The sequence below is a fragment of the Vidua chalybeata genome, chromosome Z, assembly GCF_026979565.1.
Source record: "Vidua chalybeata isolate OUT-0048 chromosome Z, bVidCha1 merged haplotype, whole genome shotgun sequence".
Lineage (NCBI taxonomy): Eukaryota > Metazoa > Chordata > Aves > Passeriformes > Viduidae > Vidua > Vidua chalybeata.
In genome coordinates this window covers 60,910,923-60,934,543 of record NC_071570.1, presented here as the reverse complement: position 1 = coordinate 60,934,543, position 23,621 = coordinate 60,910,923, and the positions used below count along the sequence as shown (strand labels likewise).

The 23,621-nt window shown below is 37.7% G+C and overlaps 1 protein-coding gene across 1 annotated transcript; it reads left to right on the top strand.

Moving 5' to 3' along the window:
* Positions 1 to 15,928: 15,928 nt before the first annotated feature.
* Positions 15,929 to 23,429, top strand: LYSMD3 (LysM domain containing 3). Its single transcript, XM_053931514.1, has 2 exons — positions 15,929 to 16,429; positions 18,378 to 23,429. Exons 1-2 carry the CDS (start codon positions 16,169 to 16,171, stop codon positions 18,984 to 18,986), a joined length of 870 nt encoding a protein of 289 aa, XP_053787489.1. The 5' UTR covers positions 15,929 to 16,168; the 3' UTR covers positions 18,987 to 23,429.
* The last annotated feature ends 192 nt before the right edge of the window (positions 23,430 to 23,621 follow it).

Sequence of the window (23,621 nt, the reverse complement as noted above, 5' to 3'; positions counted from 1 at the left end):
AGTGAACAACTAAATTGACCTGATACCAGGAACACCTTGGAAGAGGTATTATTCAGAAATAAAATGTATCTAAATTGCATCAGATACCTTATCTCAAATAATAGCAAGAGTCATACATAAGTTTTACTATTCCAATGCTTTCCAAAACACCTGGGACTAAGACACTCCCGATGTATCTGAGGCAAATTTTACATTTCCCTTTCTTCAAAGTGTGATGCAAGAACATATTTTTCCATTTTTTCAATGAAGCATTCTAAAATTAAAATTCTGTTAAGCTTATAGGCTACTTTTAAAACCATGTTTATTAAATATCCCCTCATTGTTACCATTTCACAATTCTGAACAGTGATGGTAGCTGTGTAACAATGTCAAAGGTAGTTTATAGACCATAAATATTTTTCTCAGTAATTGCTATAAATCATTGCTGCCCAATGAATGAGATCCTCACAGACCTCTGTAGTGGTACTCTTCTTTAGTGTTACACAACCAAAGGAATATGTTTTCATAGCCTTTTCAATACTTTAATTTCAGTCATCATATTTACATTCTCATTAAAATATTCATGTAAGCATTTGTAGATTTAAGCACTCTGTTTTTTAATGGAATTCCAAAGCAAATAAAAAACATATTGAATATAATAAGCTGAAATAACAAAATTTCATGGGTAGTAGAGATTTTACTACAGGCTATGATTTAGACACAATTCTGAAAATTTCTTTCAAATAAAGCTTACAACAATTTCTCAGGGAAGAACTGCACAGTAGATTTGAACGCATGAGGATCAATCTCATTCACTAGCACCAACAATTTGAAACTCATCCAGCATTGTTTTTCAACCTTAAAGATACTGATAGCTCAAATAAACTGCCCAGCAGTAGTCTTCACAAAAACAGATAACATTTTTTCCCATCAGTTTTCATGTGTCCAGGACACAGACCACACTAACAATCTAACAAGCATGTGCCGCCATTATCAGTTTTAATTATTTTTTTCAGATGTAAATTTAGTAAACATCATTGATTTCTTAATCTAAAGTTATTAAAACACGAAAGTATATTAGAGAACTGCTAAAGCACAAAATTGTGCTTTAGAAATCTATAAAAACATAAATACCAGTAACAACCACAAATTAGAAATTGTATACCCTTGAAATATTGCTCTTATATTATCAAATATTTGCCAGTTTCAATTCTAAGACTATTATGCCACAAATTATTTGATTTCCTCAGGAATTTGGTTCTTTTCAGTCTTTCCACACAGAAACCCTGAAATCTGTTTAGTAGGAGAAGCTTGTTCTAGGCTTAAGGGACAGATAATCTAAATATATCACATTCTACCTTCAGTTCTTAAACTGTCCTCATGGCAGAGTCCCAAAATACTTAATATTTAACTGAAAGATCTATTCTAGAAAACAAGTATAAAGTACTAACGGAAAAACACTTTTGGCTTCTATGTAATTAATAGGATTTTTTAAAATCACATGTTATTTCACATCTGCACTATAAAGTGATTACAGACTCATTAAAAAACAATGACTGATTTTTGGCAAGCAGTTCCATATACATTTGATCTTAACTTTATCTGGGTTAGCAAGAGTGAATTATGCAATGTTTTACATAGAATCAACACATCAAAAGCAAGAAGCAAAAGCAGTATTTCTAATTGTAATCACTTACATGTCATATTGTAATTATTAATGTTTAAAACTCATTCCTTATTAGACAATGATTTGAAAAATTCTTACTTTCAACTCACTGTCCTTTAAAATACACAGTGCATAGGCAGCTCCTCCTCTTCTATTTTCACCTAATTTAAACTGCTAATGTTTTATTTCTTTTTTGAGAGTCAGAAATTATTGGCTTCAGACTGAGCTGCATCCTGATAGAATCCCCTGAGAACAGAATTTTCCATTGGAAAGACTATTGTCTCCACCTGCCCGGCTTTGCAGAGCAGAAAGAGAAGCTGCTGGAACAACAGAAACCTTAGCAGACTGTCACCCTGCAACAGCCCCTCATGGATGAGCAACAGGCTCAGTGTCTGCCGCTGCTAAACCCCGTCCCTGTCACAACAGGTGCTGCCTGCAGAACATCGGGCTGGACAGGGAACATCTCTGCAACTGATACAGGATGCTTCCAAAGCAACTACTGCCTCAGAGAGAGGGACAATAAACGTACCTGGACCCTGGGACCTGAACATCTGCGTCTTCTGGACTCCGCCAGCTGCCTGCACACCCCCTGTCACTCACGTATTATGCATTCTCGTCTCCTACTCCTCCCCCTGTTCTGCGCAGCGTCCGGCACTCTCCTCCCTCTCCTGACTGCTGCTGCCTTCCCACTGCTGTGGAAATAAAAGGGGGTGGGATGGAAGAAGACAAAATTTTTTCAATGCCCAGCAATTGTAGCTGCACTGCCGTAGTTCAGAAAGAGCCAGCCCCTCCTGCCAGTACCTTGGCAGGTCTTCCACTGAGCTTGGGCTGCACTGCTGTATTACTCTGCACAGCAAAACTGACAGATTTTATTATTGGATTATGACTTTGGATTCAAGTTCTCAGTGGCACCCGAACATGCAGCTCATCTTAATTCACAGCTACTCAGTGCTCCGGGTAGATAACCAATTCTCTGTTAGAGAAACAATTTTCAATCCTAGATGAAGCATTCCAGACTCACTCTAGCTAACACCAAATTCATATTTAATGGTCACCACCATCCCAAGCAAATCGTGAGCCACAAGACAGAAACAAAGGCAACACTCAGATCTTGTCAGTGTTGGCCCCCAAACTCACAAATTCTTCCACTTAATAGCAAATAAGTATCAAAATTTCTTCTTATCCAGCAAAGGAGAGAAGGAATAAATAGAGCACAGACATATCTGGGCAAAACCAAGACAGAATCTAGTATAGTCTATGCCTCCTCATGTCATTAGCCTAGTCACTACATCAATCTGTATTGAGTTATGATAATTTAGGAATAATGTAAACAAACATGGAAAGGCAAAGAAGATGCTAGAGAATGGTGAAAGGTTAGAAAAATTACTTAGTAAAAGGCATTTTACTAAAACCATTTTGCTTATAAAAAATGATGCTTTAAAGTAGAAGCATTCCATCTAACAAGCCATCCAGCCTAGTGTAGACTCATAGCAGGATAGGATGAACTGCCTCTAAGAGGTGGTTATTTCCCTCCTCTGACAAAATAGGGAATCCAGATAGTTACCTCAGACTACCACCTAGCTTTGTTAGGTAAGAAGAATCTCTCTATTTACTCTGTATACAGCTACAGAGAAAATCAATATTGATAAATAAAAATTTGCACTATAACTGATAAAGGCATGGACAATCTAATATGCATATGGAAAAGTAGACATCAATAATCAGAATAAACTCCAGTTCTTAAGAGTTGAGGAAATATTGGGATGATTCACCAAACATTATAAAAATTTTCTTTTTAAAAAAACCTCAAGTGTATTTTTTTTCTTCTAAACAACTATGCTGTACATGTAAAAGGAATTCAGGTTGTTCTCTTTGATAATCTGTTTTATATGTTCAATCATGTCTTGCACTAGTTCACCTTGGTTTATATCTGACCATATTTTTTGATCAATACTTTATTATGCATATTCCTCATGTACATCATGTACCAGCACCAAAAAGAAAAGAAAAAAAAAAAAAAAAAGGCAAGAAGAATTCCTTCAAAAGCCAATGCCAATACTATTAGTGCAGAATTTTCCACCAAGCAGAACTTAATGCATGAACATGAGAGATAAGTAGCATGTTTTTCAACACCATACTATTATTATATTTCAGCTTTCAAATCTAGATACCATATTGTTTTTCCTCTCAGGATCAACTGGCCAAAAGGATACTAGAGGTACAAGACTATTTTTATCTTTTCTTCTACAATGTTGTTTCAACTTATATAACTTACCTTATGTTTTCCTCTTTTCATCCAGTTTTTGTACAAAGCTTGCCTCCGACCAGCTATCAGAGCAGCTGCCTTATCAGTCATTAGTTCTCAATTACAGAAGGCCTGAGCATATTAAACATTGCTAATTACCAAGCTAGAAAACTAAGGATGAATGAGAACTCAGAATAGGGCTCAGTAATTCACATGGTTATTTTCACAGGCTCTTTCCACAAAACTGAATTCAGACCCAAAATGACTCTACCTTTTGCTGTGCCCGCTGACTCAACACGTGGTACCCCATGTTTTCTCTCTAAACCTGAGGATTTCCTAGTTACTTTTTCTCATTTTCATCACACCACTCCAGAGATCTGTACTTCCTTTTGTTACACATGAGGATGACAGAGAGCTACCATAGGATTTTGTCAGTGATAGTCCTCAAGCAGCTGGAAGGATGATGGTGATTGACATCAGACGCTCCACTTACACTTTTAACAACTCAGCATGCAGCCCACATTGCACTCCCAACCCTTACAAATGTCAGAGACTGGTATTGGACCTACAATAGATCTGGCATTGCACAGAATTATGCCTCCAGGTCAGCCTTAGCTTCTCTTTTCAATAAAAGCAATAAATAAGGTGCATTAAGTACACACCTCACTTCTTTGTTTGTTTGGATACACTTTGTTCTGAAATCATTAAAACTCTGTAAGCAAAAAATGGCTCTGCTGCAAGTAAACCAATACTGAAAGCACCAGAAACAATAGACTCCAGTTTGTTTGTTTGTTTTGAAATCTTGCCTTTTCCCTTCATTGGCATCATCTGAAAGAAAAGACCAAAGAAGAGAGAATTAGAAGCTAATCCCTGAGAAAGAATACATGACTTAAAGGAGCAAGAAGAAAAAAACATCTAACAAAGGCTTTTCAGGCATGTGTATTTTCTCTTCTTTACATTTTTGTTTCTATTTAGTAAGATTTTGTTGTTATATCAGTGCCATTTGGTTTTCAGTAAGAGGTACTGAAATTTAATCTAAATAAATATCAGAAACCAAAAATAAAAGCTGTAATAAATTCTTTATTCATAAATGCCACTAAAATTAACCTGTGTTTTCACCTGCAACATCCAAGCTTCAGAATTCTGTGCTAAGCACCTATATGGATGCCAGTACCAAAGAGTTTCCAAAAATTTTGAAATTTTGGTCCTGCACAGGTTCAACTACTCAGAACAAGGAACAAGAAGCATGTGCATAGCTCTTTCATAGATCAATGCTTAATTATGATATAACAGACAAGTTATTTTACCTCTAATTTATAAATCAAGTTCTCCAATATGATACACTTCAAAAATACATAATATCCAGCACGTATAGGCAGATACTGAAGCTGATCATGCTTCTTCACAGAACAATCACAAGATATAGAATATTTTCCTCCAAGAAATTCACTTGGTAGTCAGCTGTTAGTTGGGGTTTTTTAAAGTGGATTTTCTTTGAATGATGGTCCATGGTGCTGAGTGTTTTTGCAAGACAGACCATGCTAGAGATGGCCACAAGCACTAATATCCTTCCCTGTGCATGTGCAGCATGTGCAGCTATACCTCAATTTTTAATTCTGATTTGTTTGTTTTGCTGACATCTAGGTTGCATTCCCCTTTCTCTCTTATTATTTAGTGTGATTCACACTGGGGACCACATCCAACTGGCAGTATTGAAAGAAACAGCAGCCAGAATTATAGAACATGGCTTTAGTAGCATAGTCTTCAGGAACTATGCTAAGTCAGGCTTCAAAAGAGGGCAGAACTGACCAAGACTTATACCAAAGAGGTGTGCTCATCTCACAGCCTGACTAGTCCGTACTAGCAGGCTTCTGACCTGCTATCACATAGCAGCTTAGGATCACAGCTGGGCTGTCTCTTCTTCAAAATGTGCAATGAGACTTCTGATCACTTTTTGGTTGTTCTACCTGCACTCTCTAGAGACTCCTATCCAGCCACCTAATGCCAGAGAAATGCAAAACCACTGCTGAGTGACACCTGATGCCAGACACTTGCACTGCTCTTTTTCCTGAACTTTACCACATCCTTTTGTTGGGCTGGGAGTGCTTTAATGTCATAATCTCAATTTTACTGCATAGGTTCCTGATAAATAAACACACACATGCAGGAAATAGAAAAAAAATAGATATATGCAAACAATTCTAATAAACTGAGAAGACTGTATGACAAAATTTGAGTATTATGCTTCTGACTAATTGGTTTATGCCAGACTAGTTCATGTGCAGGCATATGCAGGTAAAATCAGATTTTGATCTATTTTTTAGAAATGTCCAGGATTTAAGGAACTGAAAAATGAGAACTTCCAAGCACATCGTGCTCTTTTTCAGTGGACAAACATTAATTTGTTTATGTTTCCTATGATCAGTTTCATAAAGGCTAACATTTTATGGTACAGCTCCTTACATGTATGCAGATAAAGCGTGCTGATGTTAACATTTTAAAAGAGCTTTTAACATAAAATCTTGAATTATTCCTAGTATTAGGAAAAAGTAAATGGTTCCTAACATTTGCTCATTAAAGGCTGCTATATTTTAACTCACATTACAACAGAAACACTATTCATATAATCATAACTTTTTGATTAATGAACTCTCATTTGACAAGACTTCCACAAAAAGTGACATGGCTTTTTAAAAATATCAATTTAAATACTAAACTGTACTAAAAATGAACACTTAATGAGAAAATAACTGCCTTGATCAACTTAGCGCATCCTAGATTTGGGTGATCAAGGTCTATCATGCCACTTTGAGACAATTTAGGTCATTTTGTGTCACTCTAATGATGCAAGAAGAATGTCATCTGTGAAGGGTTGGTTTGGTCTTACAATGTTACATAGCTCATTTCAAACTACAGTGCATGCTTACTGGCTTGTGTGCCACATGGAGAAACAGCAAGATGAGAACTTGTCAAGACTTGCCTGCCCGCTTCTGTTATGCACTTACTGATGCTAAATGAAGTTGCAGTCTTTCTTCTTCATGTGTGTTCACCTCTTCATTTGCAGCATGTCAATGTACAATGTACATTCTATCCAGCCAATAAGTAGTTTTCTCATAAAATATTCATCAAAACACACAACTTCTGAGTATGTCAAGCACTAGACTGTAAATTCAAATATAGAATGGTTACCAAAAGAATATTTTTCTGAAGGTAAGATATAATAAAAATATTAAAACCTTTCCATATCTCCTGCATCTAATTTGCTCTTAATTTCAAAGTCCTCAAAAACTATTTAAAAATAAAACCAAGAGGATTCCAGGTGCTGCGTATAACTTAACTTGCTTTCTCAACACACAAATGCCTACACAAGTAGGCACAAAATGCCTATACAAGTAGGCATTCTGTTTGCTTCCTTTCAAATGAGGGAAAGAACTACATGGAAACACAAAATCCCCTATATTTTTCAACTTAAGAATTGACTCTTCTATTTTTAAGTGAAACATTGACATGTTTTCTCACTAATTGATTACCTTCCCCCCTCAGATTCGAAGACAAATTACTTGAGAAACTGCGAAATTAAGTACCTACAACAAATACAAACTTTCAATTGAAAGCTTTGAGGCCAGAATTTTTGTCTCAGAAGTAACTATCTTCCATGTTTATGAATTTATTTTTCTGCCTGTGTGGAATCCTGGCATTCATCCTTGCCTCTATAAAGAGGTGCTGAAACAATTTAGCATTCCAGTGCTGATATGGTCCTTCTGAGGACTGTCAAGCACAAAGAGAAGAAATCAATTAAACAGTGCTAATACAGTGTTTATTTTGGAGTTGGTCTCCAAGGGAAAAAATGCAATTATTGTCAGTAAATCTGCTTTTCATACACACAGTTTCATTTGTGCTTTGAAGATATTCAGGATTTCCTTCTATTAATATCATACTTTATCTGCAAAATTTTTAAATGTTATTTCTAATGAAATAACTGTATGTCATTGTTTTGTATTGTTTTTCTAAAATGTAATGCATTTATAATAATTTATTCCCTATGACCGCTGAAATTTGAGTACTTCAAATGCAAGCAGATTGAAAATAAAACCATTTATACCTCATTTATACCTTTATACCGCAAAGGATCCTAAAGCAACTGCATATAAAAATTCTACACATGATCTGTTATTTGCTATCTAGATATTGCAGAGACCCACATTGATTGCAGGCACATCATTTGATACATAAATATCCCTACAAAAATATAATTCATGTAACAATACTATGAAACACACTTTCATATAGTCTTTTAATTTGTGGCATTCCAAATCAAAAGAGAGGTTGTTCAGGCAAGAAATAAAAACATTCCATGGGAAAGTGATATACGAAGGAGAAACTACCGAAATGCATGTTTAGGGCACAGAGTATAAAATAATAAAACCTATATTGTTTAAAATCTGTATAAGATCAGCTAACTTGATCTTTTTAAGTTGTTTCCAGTTTACCCTCACCATGTGTGGTGCTCCCCTGTGGCTTGTTATTTTACTTCAATGGCAGAGGGAGGAAACCAGCAAAGCTCAGTAACCATACTGCATAGCTAAACGTAACCATGGAAGCATTTGTCCATTTGCCAGTCTCTCCAGAACGAGTCAACCATCCATTTCATTAAATCAATATTGAAGCTTTTAAGATTTATTACTTGAGGGAGGAGGAAACTAACAAAACAAACTCCTTGTTGCTTCCCATTAAATACAACTTGTCACAGTAGTCATATTAATACCTTGTAAACACTTTACTGATGCCATGTGGGCTATGTTACTCTCTCCTGATGAAGATTACTAGTAACAGATTTGCATTCACATGCTTGATACTCTCTAAAAGAACTTAAAGGTTTCTGATGTGTTCTGCTGTCCCGTATAGAAGCTGAATCAAATAGAAAGACAAAAGTTGTAAGAAAATAAGGGTGGGAGGAATCTATTTTAAAATTCATGAACATGCTCCCTTCAAAGAGTCTGTTTCTACTAGATCATTCTTGTATTTATGTCATAAACTGAATATTTGTAATAATATGTTAAGTGCTTTAAAAAGTTGAATGAGATTATTTATTTTACAAGTACTTTCATATTTGTTAAAATATGCTATTTTAATAAATGACAGATGCAAAATTGAAACAAACATGCTTTGTATGAAAAACAACCATTTCTTAAGCTGTGTACTGGTAAGTTTTTGAGACTATAAATAGCTATATATATATTTGGTTGTAATCAATTTTATATGGAAAATTTGAAAGCAAACATAGTAAGATGTTTACAACTACAATATTATTACTTATTACTAGTATCAGGAGCAGAGAGTATTAATCCAACAGTTTCATTTAGACCCATATGCCATTATAGGTGAAAATTGAAGGCTCATTAAACACAGAGTTCAGCAGGCTGTGGATGTCACACCTGTTTCTATATTGAAGATTTCTATGACTCTGAATCTGACCCTTTCCATGAGATAGCCTCTCTGGTCCTGCTCCCACTTCCTACTACTATTCCCTCTTCCTTTGTTAAAAAGCTGCTCAGAATATACCACTCTTCCAGCCAGAAGCAGCTTAAAACAAAAGATTAAAGTAATGCTAGGGTATTTCAGAGAATTCTCTTCCTTGCCTATAGGCCTCTGCTCACATGGTAAGAAGACGCATGGAAGAGGCAGCTGCAGAGCTGACAGGATTGCAGGGGTACCGACACCAGTATGAGGGCACTTTCCCACTTCTCAGTGGAATGACAGCAAAGGACAGTTTGCCACAGAAAGCGTTTCTTGGCTATAGCTGTAGATAACAATGTACCAATACAGAATACATCCACTGTAGAAACTTGTAAGCAAGGAAAGTCTGTATCAATTAAGATACAACCTTTGGCAATATGGTATATAATGTAAGCAGGTTTAAAGGATTATAGTATCAGCAAGCTCAGAAACATACAGGTTTACAGATTTTAGCCTTAGAGAATGCACAGATAAAAAGCAACAAAGCACCTATGGAGCTACTTTAGGATTTTATCTCCATATGTGACCAGATCTTACTGTTTTTACTCACCCACACAGAAGTATTCCCTTCCTTCAGGCTGGACGTACCGTGCAGGCATCCCTGCTGATGGGAGATCTATACATAAGCTGCCTGCAGCCTCAGGTTTGCCCCACTGGCCCTGGATCCAGCAGCATTTTATACCCTTTTGTATGATGATGTGTACCAAAGTCAATTGTAATAATCAGAGCTCTCCCATTTCTCCTGTAATTCCTGCCTGGTGTAGCTCTTAGGACAAATCACACTGACCATCAAAAACAATTGCAAGAGGGGAAGATGTGGAGACCCAAGTATTTTTTTGTCACAGTCACAAAATTTCATTATGAAGACATGAAAATATTTGTATTATATAGTTCAACAAGGGTTAAAAATAGATCTCCTCCACACTCTCTCCCTATAAATACAAAACTCACAACTGAATGTTTGTATTATCAATATTAGTGGAATGGGAATGAGAGTATTACAGTAATACAGCTCACCTGGTAAGCTGTTTCCATTAAAACGAGGCATATTAACACTGCTGAATATCTTCAAAGCTAAAATAAAGGTCTTCTGAATCATTTTCATCTGAAGAAACTCAAGCAGAGAAGCAGCTCACTATAAGTGTCTAATGTGATTCTGTGACTGGGAAAGAAAAAACAAGCATGTGTCATCTTCAGATACATCAACAGCAGATTAGCGACAAGCAGTTGAGGTGGTGGAATTACTTTTGTATATGGCAGTGAAGGGGTGGATATTTGAAATTGCATGAATACTGGTATCTGCATTTTAAAAACAATGCTGAAACCCACAGAGGATCTAAATAAATCAAATTCCCCAAAACCAAGACCTAGAGAAAGCAGAAAGCAGAAGTCAACAAACTCTGAATGCTTAATTAATTAAAAAAAAAAAAAAAAAAAAAAAAAAAAAAAAAAAAAAAAAAGAGAGAAAGAGATGAGGACAGTGCAAATATTCCCTCAGAAGAAAAAGAAGATAAATACTGAAAGGTTTCCTTACTTTACTCAGGGAAAACATATGAAATAGTAATAGCTATTGATTGGATTTATTACAGTCATCCAGTAAAAATTGGAAAGACTTTATGATAATCTTTAAAGCAAACAAACAAAAGCCAAAAACCAACTAACCAACCACCCCAAGGAAAAACCCCAAACAACCAAAAAAAAAATAAAATCCCCAAAACCCACTTCAGAAATAATTTCATCTATTACATTACCAAAACAATTATTCATCAAGAGATAGGAATACCAAATCTAATAACAAAAATCCATCTGTGAATAATTCAAAAGACATTTTAAAGAAACTATACTGCATTTTTCCATATATTTTTTTTTTATTCAGAGGGTACATAAGCAGTAAATCAGAAGCAAATAGGAAGTTATTTACAGTTTTTTGAAAATAAAATACCAAAAAACCCAATGCACCTTACTGGCTGCATTGTGGAAGGCACACAGCATATTTCTATTATGGATACATATTAAATTAATACAGTTAATTTAAAAAACTTACTGATTCCTGTCAAGTAACCAAAGGGGAACAGCAAATATGCAAAATATTACACAGGGAAAATTCAATTGCACAGTCTCAATTCAATTATATTTTTTCATTTACTGTCATTTAAACCATAGCAATAATAAATTAAACAATTAAATTCTGTGGTCATTTTTAACCCATTTTTGTTGTTGGACCCTTGATAAATAAGGAGGAGTTGTGGTAGTTTTGAGGATCAATGGTTGGATTTAGTGATATTAAGGGTCTATGATTATAGCTAAATGTATACATGCAAATATTTCTACCAGAGAACAGACTACACAGTGTCTGTAGACTTAGCATTATTTGATTCTTGCACACTTTTATAAAGATCTTAAGAAGTTCCTCTTACTACATCTTACAGTCATGTCTTAATAACTTCCTTTGGTCTTTACTGAAGCTGCAGAGCTACCTTAACATTTCTATTTCCTACAATTCTACTACCATTCCCAATTACCAAGCAGGGAAGCAGAGACAGACAAAGGTTGTATATGTGTTTCTGTGTGAATCTCTTAATGAGTGAAAATTTATAATGTCATTCAAGGAATTAAAACATACATTTAGACACTAGTTATCTAAATGTAAATCTGGACTGGTGGTACGAATCATAGATTGACTTATAAAAACAGTGGTGGCACATGAAATGGGATAACTTCCAGATGGAAAGAAAAATAGTAATTTTAATAAAAAATTACTAACAAGTTATATCAGCCCCTCCACATCTTCCTTACAACTCCTTTCTAATAATTTCTTAAGATCTTCCTAATATTTCTATGTGTATACCTGTAGGAATGTGCCCCCTGTTGACGGAGTAAACAAGTGCCCTTTGTCTCCTTTAAAAAGGAAAAAAGCCAGAAGTTTCTCTTCTCAATTTGGTTAAAAGACACCTCATAGGACCTTGGGGACTTCACCTCAAACTTAAGGATAATCAATTGGACAGAAGCAATTCACTAGAAAAAGAAGAGAACAAAAGAAGTAAATTGCTTTTGTGAAGTGTTTTAGCAGGAGCAAGAACCTCTTGCCCTGGCTCGGTTTTTCTCTGTAAAGAGCTTTTTTATTTTGCCTTTTATTAAAACTTTTTGTTTCCAACACTATCACAGGAGCCATCCTGCTTCTTTTATGCCACCTGAGGTAGCTGAGCTATCAAGGGTATAATGCTTATCACTGAGAGCTTATAAGACCTGACTTGAAGAGAAAAAGCATTATATACCTAACTTCTTAGCTCTGATCAGGCCACACAAGAAATAACATGACCAGGAGGAATGTGGTACAGATCCATGCAGATGTTGTTGGAATGCCATGGTGTGATTAACACTGACCCTGCATGGTGTGATTAACACTGAGAATGCACTATTAGGATATGCAAAGTAACTTACATGGGAATAGAGAAAGGCTGTAGTCCTATTAGCATTCATGGGAGCTATGCAGCCCCAGTCTTGTTCATCAAGTTTGGAATATACCCTTTTGTTATTGATGGGAAAATGTCACCAGTTACAAATGGTTACACACAGGGGTGTAGCAAGGTCAAAGCAAACTCCAATACTTTCTTTCCCCCTCTAAGCCAGAGTGCTGCTTCAGCAGTTCTTTTTTTTTACCTGGTAGTATATCTCTGTAGATAAAAGTAATGGTGAAATTGCCTCTTTCTGATCTTTGTTGTAGCCTTACCACGCAAAGATTAAAAAAAAAAACTCCAAAAGGATATTCCATTAGTGGTGTGTGATGGGTCAATCATTAGACACCACTGCAGGCATCCTTGTGTACTAAGTCTGACTTCAAACTCCTCTACAGATCCACCCACAGCTCTGATGAGTCTCATGAAACAGTCTTTCAAAAGTATGAATAGAGTCTGAGTCATCAGTTTCCCAGCTACAGATAACAGCAGTTACTTCACTTCTATTATTGAAAGCTTCCTTTAGAAAACAAAACAGAACTGCTTGGTGCTGCAAATATTCCTTGACAGTTATGGTACCTCTTAATAGATGAAATCCTAAATCATTAAATTAAAATTAATTTTCTTCAAGATCCCACAAGAAAACTATGGGTCTATGGGAAATTAATTAAATTTTGTCATCTTCAACATTGCTCTTTCCAGAAATACATACAGTTGTGGAAGGTTATTTCTATCTGCATTTAGCATCCCCAAAAAGACATAGATCATTCTGGGTCTCCTACAAATATGTTCACACATTTGTCATGTAATCTGACAATCCAAGCTTTGTTGGATAGTGGCTTCTGTGTGAGGCTGTATCTAAGCCTTCAGTGCAGCTGTGTTAATCAGTACAAGCTGTGCTTCTGACCCATGATAAAAATAGAAAGCTTATTTCTGAGCAGGCTTTGATTGGGAAGATGCTATGAAAGAAGAAATTGCACCTGTCTAGGAGAAACCACACTGTTCACCGTTAATTACACCCGAAACACTCAGCAAGGAAAATGTTATGTGGGCCCAAGTGTCAAGAAAGTACCCTTAACTAGGCTACTAAATGGTTTAGAAATGTCCAGACTTATGAGCAATTTCGGTTTGAGAAATTCTAACTACACTAGGTATCCACTGGGCTCTTTTCACAAGTGCAGAATAAGAAAGCCAGAAAATTAGCCTCAATGAAGTAGGCCCAACTTCCTGCAGGAACAATATCACATTTAAATGCTAGTAATTTTCCACGCTTCTTCACAAAGGGCAGTGATCAGACCTGCATGAAATGGCCAGCTTGTTATTTTGTGCTGACTTCTGTACGTGAGAATATTTCTACTCTTCCAGGCAAACCTCTATGTTCTTGGGAGAAATGTATTGCTCTTGTTGATGCTATTTGGCTAGGGAGTACCAGACAGTCTTGGGAATACCTTTATTTTAACTGATCCATCCCTCATATACAACAGAATACTATTTTAAGGTAGATACAGATAAATATATGTATGTGTGTAATATATATGTGGATGGGACAGCCTGGTCAGACATTGAGAAAACAAGATTAAGTTTTCTCACAGCAGACTTGGGAGACTTCCAGGGAGTTGTTGAGAAATGATGATAGCTTGTTATTGTAAACAACCTGCAGGTGGTGTTTTCTACTCTTTGTTTTTCTGTTCTTCTCAAGGATTGTTTGTGAAAAAAAGTGTTTTTGTTAATTAGCAAATCAGGTAGAATGTGTCGAGTCAGTCTATAAAGAGGAGAGTTTTTCACATTAAAGCTGCTGTTGTGCAAACCAGCCTTCTTGGAGTCTGTGCTGCTTTCTTAGTACCAACATATATATACACAAAAAATAGGCTGACATACAAGAACACAATGTACCTTCACAGCTCGTTTTACAGTATCTGGAAATGTGGCTTCAATTAAGCTTCTGTGGGTGTGAATGTGACACTTCATAGAGCTACACAATTGTTAGCTCTTTATGTCTTCAGACTCAAGTAATCTGGTTTTCAAAAGTAAAGACATAAAAAAAATCTGTCTTTTTTAATATCAAACATGTTTCTAACCACTTTGGTTGTTTAGCAAGGCTCAAAAACAAAAGAAAAAAACCCCGAACCCTAATTTAAAATTACCTTAAGATAAGATTTAATTTATTTTCAAGAACCAGACCTGCAAACTCATTCATCTTCAACAATTTTTTTACAACATATTTAGCCTTAGAGCTGTCAGGTTTGTTAAGGAATACTGTTCTTGCTCCTGCTGTAATCCAAAACTTCCTGCTAAGGCTGCGTCAGCAAAAAGACACACCAAGTTAAATCTGTTAGTTAGATAAGGACATTCACCAATTACCTCAGCACCACAAAAGCAGCTGACAGTCCTTTAGAGCAAAAATTATTCTGCTAGGGAAGTTGAAGTATCGACACGGTTTAAGGTTTAATTTGTGGTACCTCTCCTGTGAGAAAGATCTGTCAATGAGGGCTAGATTCCTGTACCTCTGCAGTACTCGTGCTGAGAGGACAGGTGTGAAGGGATACAAAGAAACTGCCTAGCAGCCTCTGAGGGTGCAGCAAGGCAACAAGAGGCTGGCGGGACTAAGAGAATGTGCAAAGGAAGTGTGAACGCTTGGTGAAAACAGTCTCAGAACTGTCTTAATGACTCAAATACATGGCAACTTCGTATATCTGAGCAGACTGCGTTTCTCCAGAAAGAGAATCAGCAAGAGCATGCGGGGCCCTGGAGGGGAAGGCAGGGGTGAAGCGGTTCCTCGCATGGTAGCGCCGGCCCCGCGCTCCGGCCTCCAACAACGAGCGGCTCAGGCACAGTGCTCTCTGGGCCGCGACCGGGCGGTGCGGAGCGGAGCGGACCAGTACAGGGCAGTGCTGCAGCGGGGAGAGACAGTGCCAGCGCCGGGCGGTGCCAGTCTGCCCTCTCCTGCCGCGCCGGCCCCGCCGGCTCCGCACGGCCAAGCCCCGGGGCCGCCTCCCGCCACCCCCCGGCCGGGGCCGCGCGCGGCCGGCACCTGGGCGTGGCCGCGCTGCGGACGTGGCAGCGCGGCCGCCATCGCGGTGGGTCCCATGTGGAGTTGGGGCAAGTAAAGCCGCGGTCCGGGGCGGAGCGGGCTGGCTGGGCAGGGCTCGGCTCGGCTCGGCTCGGCTCTCACCTCCCTGCGGCGGCGTGGCCGGCGGTTGCTGAGCCTGGAAGGAACTGGGCGGTAGCGAGGAGGAGGGGCCGGCGTGGGGCTCCCCGCGGAGGGCGCCACGCCTGCGGTCCGTTCCACAGGGCCACCCGTGGAGCATGGCTGGCAGAGGCGCTGGCAGCGGCCCGCAGCCGTCCGCCGTGGCGCAGCCGCTCGCCGGCGGTCATTTGTACCCCTTCGTGAGCGCGGAGAGCGAGGGGCCCGAGGAGGAGAGCGAGTTGTCGGAACTCCGGCCGCGGGGCAGGGAGAAAGTCAGGCGGAGCGCGTCGAGGGACAGGCTGGATGATACCGTCCTGCTGACGAAGGACATCCGGGAAGGGGACACGCTGAACGCGATCGCGCTGCAGTTCTGCTGCTCCGTAAGTGCCGGGCGGCGGGGGCCCCGCGAGGCCGGTCCCGGGCCGGCTGCTCGCGGAGGCAGCGTGTGGAAAACACCGTGTGTCTCAGAAGTGGAAAATTACATCAGTGTTCGTATTATAGCGCAGGGTTCCGGTTCCGTGGGATTTTCCCCTTAAAACTAATATAAGTGTGAGAAACAAGTGCATAGTTTTGGTTGTGACACTGTCTCAGAGTACATTACATTCAAAGCTGTTCTCCAGTCACAGGTCGGCACATCTAGTGCCAACCTCGCTCTTGCGCTGGGTGACAGGGGTGTTGGTGAACTATCTTAAGAGTTTGTGTAGAGCCCTAATCCCATAAAAGTAGGGGGAAAAACTCCTGAATATTTTTCTTTTGAATTCTGCTAAATTGCCCTAGTATTTTAAGCATGAGCATGCTGTACTTTTGGGAAGTTTGCATCCCTGTGCACCCTTGTTTGTGCTCACTACTTCTAGCTCATTTCTTACATTAGTCTGGCAAATGTCCTGCCTACCCAGTAATTTTGGTTGCCAGTATTATTAAGGCAATGGCATTGGTCTTGATTGATGTTTCCAGTTTTAATAGGAAATCAGCTGTGTGCGTTGAGGGGACTGCACAGGTTGCCATGAGGTCAAGTTCAAAATCTGTATATACAGAATATGCTGTCATCTGATTCTTCTGGCAGAAACAGAATTGTGGGCCTCCTGTTGTGACTTTAGGTATTAAAGTCTTGACATAACTATTTCCTAAGCATGACAGACCTTAGCCTCATTAACCAAGTCTTCGCTTCAGAACCTACTGCAATTGAGTATTTTGAGCAGTTTTTTGAGGCCAGGCCTCACTAAGAAGATTGTGCTCTTTCTTGCAAATTCAACAGAACGTGGGAGAGCGATCCTGGGACTCGAGGCAGAAAGTATAAATTGCATTGTGGTGGAATCATAAATTGCTGCATTTGGCAGTCTTATTCTCATCCAATTTATTCAGCATCATACACTTAACAAATACACTGCCATAGTAACTGAAGGACTTCTTCACATTAAAAAGGTTTGTGTGAACTTGGATACAGTGCATCTTCAAATGGGCATAATTCCTGTGTGCTTTGCAGATCTTGCAGAAAAGCACTGATTTGGAAGTACTTCATTATGGTAAAGTTTGTGGCTGTGCCTTCTTAGTGAGGGAGCTATCATCTGAAAAAGAAGCCAGTGATTATCCCAGTGCACTTAAATCCCTGCAGAATGTTTCACATTAGACCTAAAATCTGAACTTACTGCAAGCAAAATGAGATTAATTTTGAACAAGAATAGGAAAAAGGGAGAGCTGACTTGGGTAAGGTAGATGACAGTAGTTTAAAAGTTACACTTTTTTTCTGCCTTAGCACCCAAAAGCAGCAAAAAATCATGCCTGTGGCTAGATGAATTGCAAACTCATACTTTGGAATAACTCCTAACTCAAAAGTTTTTCACTAAATTAGAAATTAACAGTAATTTATATAATTTGAGAACTTAAAGTGAGATGAATTCTCATTAATTTCATAGAGATAGTTGGCAACTGATAGCTGAACATACATTTAAGTAAATGTGTCTATGTGAAGTGACTTTCAGTTTTCTTATCTGAATTGAGAGAATTTTTGCATCATAATTAATTTCCTTCTTGCTGTAAAGTTGTTTAGATTTGGTCTTTGACCTCTTCTGACTTCATACTGTATGAATGGGTATCAATTAAAAAAGAAAAACTAATTTAATGGTAATAAAAACCAAAGGCCTTGCCTTAGACTTCAACTTAAAATCTGAACATAATTTGAACAAAATTATATTTTGAGCAAGAATATGGAAAAGGAGAGCTAACTTGGGTAGGGCAAAAACAAAGGCCTTGTCTTTCCTTACAAAAGACCTGTAAAGAGAGTTTTGGTTCAATGGAATACGATGTTTTAGCTGTTGTTTTCATTTTTAGGTTGCAGATATCAAGAGAGTTAACAATCTTATCAACGATCAAGATTTTTTTGCCCTGAGGTCTATCAAAATTCCAGTGAAAAAGTTCAGTGTATTGACTGAAACCCATATATCTTCAAAAGGAAGACCAGCTCTTCGGCCTTCTCTGTGTTCCCCAGAAGTACAGGAAACATCTCTTTGTGATAAATTCTCTGCAAATGAGACTGCTGGCAACTTCTTAAAAGAAGTCGATCGAGATATAGAAGAAATAGTGAAGTGTAATGATACAAAGAAAGACAATCTGAATGAAGTTGTTTCTGCTTTAGCAGCCCAACAGATCTGTTTTGAAACTGATGGTAAAACTAAAAAATGCAAGGATCCTTACTATGGAGCAGACTGGGGTATAGGATGGTGGACAGCAGTAGTGATTATGTTGATTATTGGCATAATAACTCCAGTTTTTTATCTCCTGTATTATGAAGTTCTAGTGAAAGCAGATGTCAGTCACCATTTTCCAATGGAATCTTCCCATTTGTTTGTCACAGCAGTATCACATCAGAAAGAAACAGAAAATGGAATAAATCCAACAAATATTATGAAAGTTGATAATCAAGGTGACCTTCAGCATTAATAGTGGGAGTCCCTAGACAACTGTTATTTGTAGATACATAACATAACCTTAGATAGAGGGGAATCCACAGAATTCAAAATGCACTTGGAACGCGGAGAAGCGTACTGATGTGTGACTTGCCTTTATGGGCAGTGTTCCACTGCAAGGATATTTCTGGGGATCACATAATCTCTGAATATGCCTGAGACAGGCAATTTGCAAGATTGGAGTGTAAATTAAGGTATGAAGTAATCTCTGAAGCTTTGCACTTTTTTCTATTTTAATAGGCACATTTCTTAATTAATGATGAGGTGAAAAAATGTAGTTCAAACTAACACACAGGGAGTCTGTGTGTTTTACAGCCCGGAAGTGGGCATATGGGGATAGCTAACTTTTAAACATCTGAAAGGATTTCCAGAATTCATAGTACACTTGACATTTTAATATAAGGTTTACAGTTGTAAATTAAAGTGGTGTTCTCATAATTTAATCTTTCTTACAGAGTAAGATTTCTTTAAAACTCAGTCATTCCATAATTAATAGCCACTATGAAGCTGTTTTTTACAGAGGTAGTAGCAAACACTTAAACTGGAATCTTGAAATCTTGTGCCTATGGTCAACCCGTTCTTTAGTACTTTTCAGTACAGGCACTAAAGTAATTTGTTTTCTCTGTGTGACTCTGTGCCTCAACACAGTCCACTCAGGAGTCATCCTGAAACTTTACATTCTTCTTTGGTATCCTGCTGAAAACTGACTGGACTGCATTCTCATCTGGTCACCTATGTGTAGAATGAAAGTGCAGAAGTATGGCACCTTGCTGTAACTGCCCAGTAGTTCTTATTTTCTGCTAATAGAATTATTTTTTTCCCCCTCCAGTTAATCTCAGTTTAGGACCAACTGATTGTTCAGACAGTAGTCGTGGGTACTGAGCATGCCAATATTGGTCTTGTGCCCATGAACCTCAAGCTCTTTTTCCTGAAATGTCCTAGAAAACTTAAAATGATATTTAATGCCTGCTAGCAAATTTGAGCAGAATAGACAACTTGCATCTTCAGACTTGTACTTTACATATTAGTGTATTCATTAACCAATCCCCTCTTGAATGTTTCTTTTGGAGTTTCATGATCAACCTTGGTTTTCCCCTCTTCCCAATCTAAAAATGCTTCAAGATAAAAAACAAAACCATAAAAAACATAAATAAAAACCCCCACACCTCTGGACTCTTCATACAGAAGGGAGGTATTTGTGTACTCAGAATACTTTTAAATAAAAACTGAGATGGTGCCTATAATTATTTTGGTTATATTTGCCTTGTGGAGCAAGAATTCCGTTGCCCTGTTCAAAATAGTATTTATTACCAAAACTCAAGATAACAAACTTGATTAGGACTTAAAAAGAGAGAAGTGGAAAAACAGTCATCATCCTTGAAACTACTATTGTAATCTTTTCGATTAGTGTCTTGACTGAGCATATACAGTACAAAAAGGTAAAGTGAATGTGTTCTAACTATTGAGGTAATCCAAAATGTTTTGTGAGATTCTGAGATTGAAGACTTAGGCCCCATTTATTCTTCGGGCACCTGTTGCCCCAAGAAGTGGGGTAGATAATCTTCACTGGCATGCCAAGTGTATGAACAAGAATTGGCTAACTTGTATTATATTGAAATTGAGGCAGGCCAGAGCTTGAAGGAAAATGGTGTCAAGTTAGATACCTGAACTATGATCTGTGACTGTTGAACCTTTTGATTAAAGGAGCATCTGTGGAGATAGTGAGCCTCCTCATAATCTCCACACTAGAAAAGGGATTACAAACAGTATGATCTTGATGGTTTGCATAACACTTGTTTTCAAAGATCTTTTCAAATAGTAGTTCTTCAAGAGAATATGCCAGTAAGACAAACATAAACACTAAGGTAGCAGTTCTAATGCTATGTGAAAAAATACTTCATGAAATAATTTATGGTGGCTAAAGCAATACAGCTGTCATGGTTGAAACTTTAAAAGGTGACTCACTCAGACAAGAAAGCTTTGGCACATAAAAACAAATATTTTCTTTATAGGATGAAACTTGATATATAATGCATAATTTTTTTACTGCCAAGCCTTTTTATTGTTTTGCTTCTTCTCCCATCCTGAGTTGCTGAAACTCACCAGTTCTAATACTTAATTCTTCCATTTCTTATGTATTCATCAAAGAACATTAAATGAGCTATTGTGATGATGCAGCATAAGCCTAATATACAGCACATACCTGAACTGATGGTTACTAAATTGCTATTGGTACAGAAGTGAAATTAACTGTGGTTGTGGTTTGACTAGGTCAGGAAGGTCTCTGACCTGTTGATGTATGGATACAGAGGTTTGTGGTGGTACAGCTAAAGAGTCCTGTAGTTTCCCAGACTTTGGGCTTTTACAATGTCAAAGACTTGTGGCTTACTGGCACTGAGTTAAGGGTGATGTGCCTTGATTTACCTTAGGATAAGCAGTCTTGATTTACCTTAGGATAACACAAAGGAATGGCTGTCTTATGGGACTGTATTCCATTCTAAGCAAGAGCCTGGTATGTTTTTACATATGTATTATGTAGCATATTTCATACAGTACATTTTTAATTAGAGTTAACTTTATCAGAAGATACAGTAGAACTCTTTTCAAGACACTAGGACTCCTGATCCTGGTAATCTGCAACCATCAGCTGGCTTGGCTTGCTGCAGAATGTGGGGATCTTTACAGCTTTTTTCCAAAGTACAACACAGCTGGTCATCATCACATGTCAGCCTTGAATAAACAGGATAACTGCTCTGTGAGGAACTTAAATCTGATCCAAGATAAAATCTGTGAAGGTAGTCTTCTAGAAAGTGACTTCTTAAACAAACACACAAAACCAAAGAAAAATTATCAAAAGAAACCCCAAAAGCAAACAAAAAAAGAGCCCAAACCCCCACAAAGATGGAATAATTGAATTGTAAACCACCTTTTGGAATAATTGCAAAACATTGTTCAGGAAATGGGTTTTAAAGTCAAGTGCATATTGCACTGCTGGATCTATAAAATCTTAATGTTTTAAGTCTGGTATACTTTGGAATAAGTTCTCACAAATAGTCTTTGTAACTTGTTTAATGGCTGAAAATGCAACTTTGTGAAATATTCCTGAGTGAGGATGCAAGTCTTGTTTTAAATGCTTCTGCTCCTTTGCTTTTAGAAAAATGTAAGTAATAGATGTAAAAAAAAAGATTTTAGACTGCAGTGAAAATGGTGCATCTAATATATTTTTAGTTCTATGTACTTCACATGTTTATTACAGCAGGCTACTACTTGTTTTTGTTTAGGCCAATTTTTATGTATGACCTACTATAAAAATCCTTAGCCAGCAAGTACTTAGTTGGCAGTAGCTGCATATAGCATTCATATCTAGCATACCATAATTGCAGCCTTTATGGTTTATTCTGTTCATGCCTTGTAAACGTTGAACTTTTCTGTGTAAATTCTGGAGAACTTGTTAGTTCTTAAAAATAGGTATGAACAACTAGGGGAGGGATTAGTGAAGTTCTTAGATGGCGAGATGACACTGAAAGCAGTATTCTGTGCTATAAATTAGGGTTTGAATATATGCCTGTCCAATTTGAAGTTTGCTGAAAACTAAAGAACGGTCATAAGTTTTATTGGCATTATGGTCTTGCAATAAATTCTAAGCAATCAGAAAATCACCTTCTAAAAAGAGGTGTGAGCATTACACCTCTGGAAGAGCACAATCTCACTGCTTTTCAGAAGTGCCTTGGCACTCATCTGTGTCCTTGCAGAACTTGTTCTTAATTGATGGCCTTATTTGCCATAGCTAAACTAATCCTGGAGGGTCCAGCCTAAGACTGCAATTCCCTCTGAAGGATAGAGGTGACTACAGTTTACCTCTTAAAGGACTCAAAGAGACTTGATTTTTACCAGAGTAATATTTCTCAACAGTGCAGTAGGAAAGCAGTTGCCCATTAGAAGAATGATGAATGGAGAAAGTAATCGGTCCTCAAGAATTACTGTCTGCTACAGAATAAGATACTGTACTTGTTCAGGCAAGTTGTTCTTGACAACTTGTCAAGAAACTGTTACTCATGCAGTTAACTCTTTTCTAATGTTAATTTTATAGTTCCATCCATTTGCATTCATTTTTTGGGGGGTAAGGAGTCTCACCATTCACCTTCCATGGGGAGAACAGCAAGCAGAAGCAGTTTATAGTCATGGCAAGCAAATTTAATTTTCAGCATACTTGCCTCATTCACATCTTCTCTCTGTGTTCTGTATATCACACACAAGAAACAGGCACACTCATTCAAGAAACAACTGCTGATGTGTGTGATGTTAAAAAAGAAATTAACTGGCAGAATAAGTTTCCTGTGCAATGCATCTGAATGTTTGTTACATGTTGTAGTCAAATAAAACATGTTGTAGTCAAATAAAAATAGTATACCTCTGAGGTGTGATCTGCATAGCATTTCAGTTTTATTTCCTTTATATATGATAGATATTTTATCAGAACACTTGAAAATTACACCTTAAGGACCAAATTCTTGCTGCATACAGAAGTTCACAGAATAATACAGAATTGTTTCCCAGTCACCAGTAAGGTGAAATACTTTTTTAAAGAAAACAACAAAAAAAGCCCAAA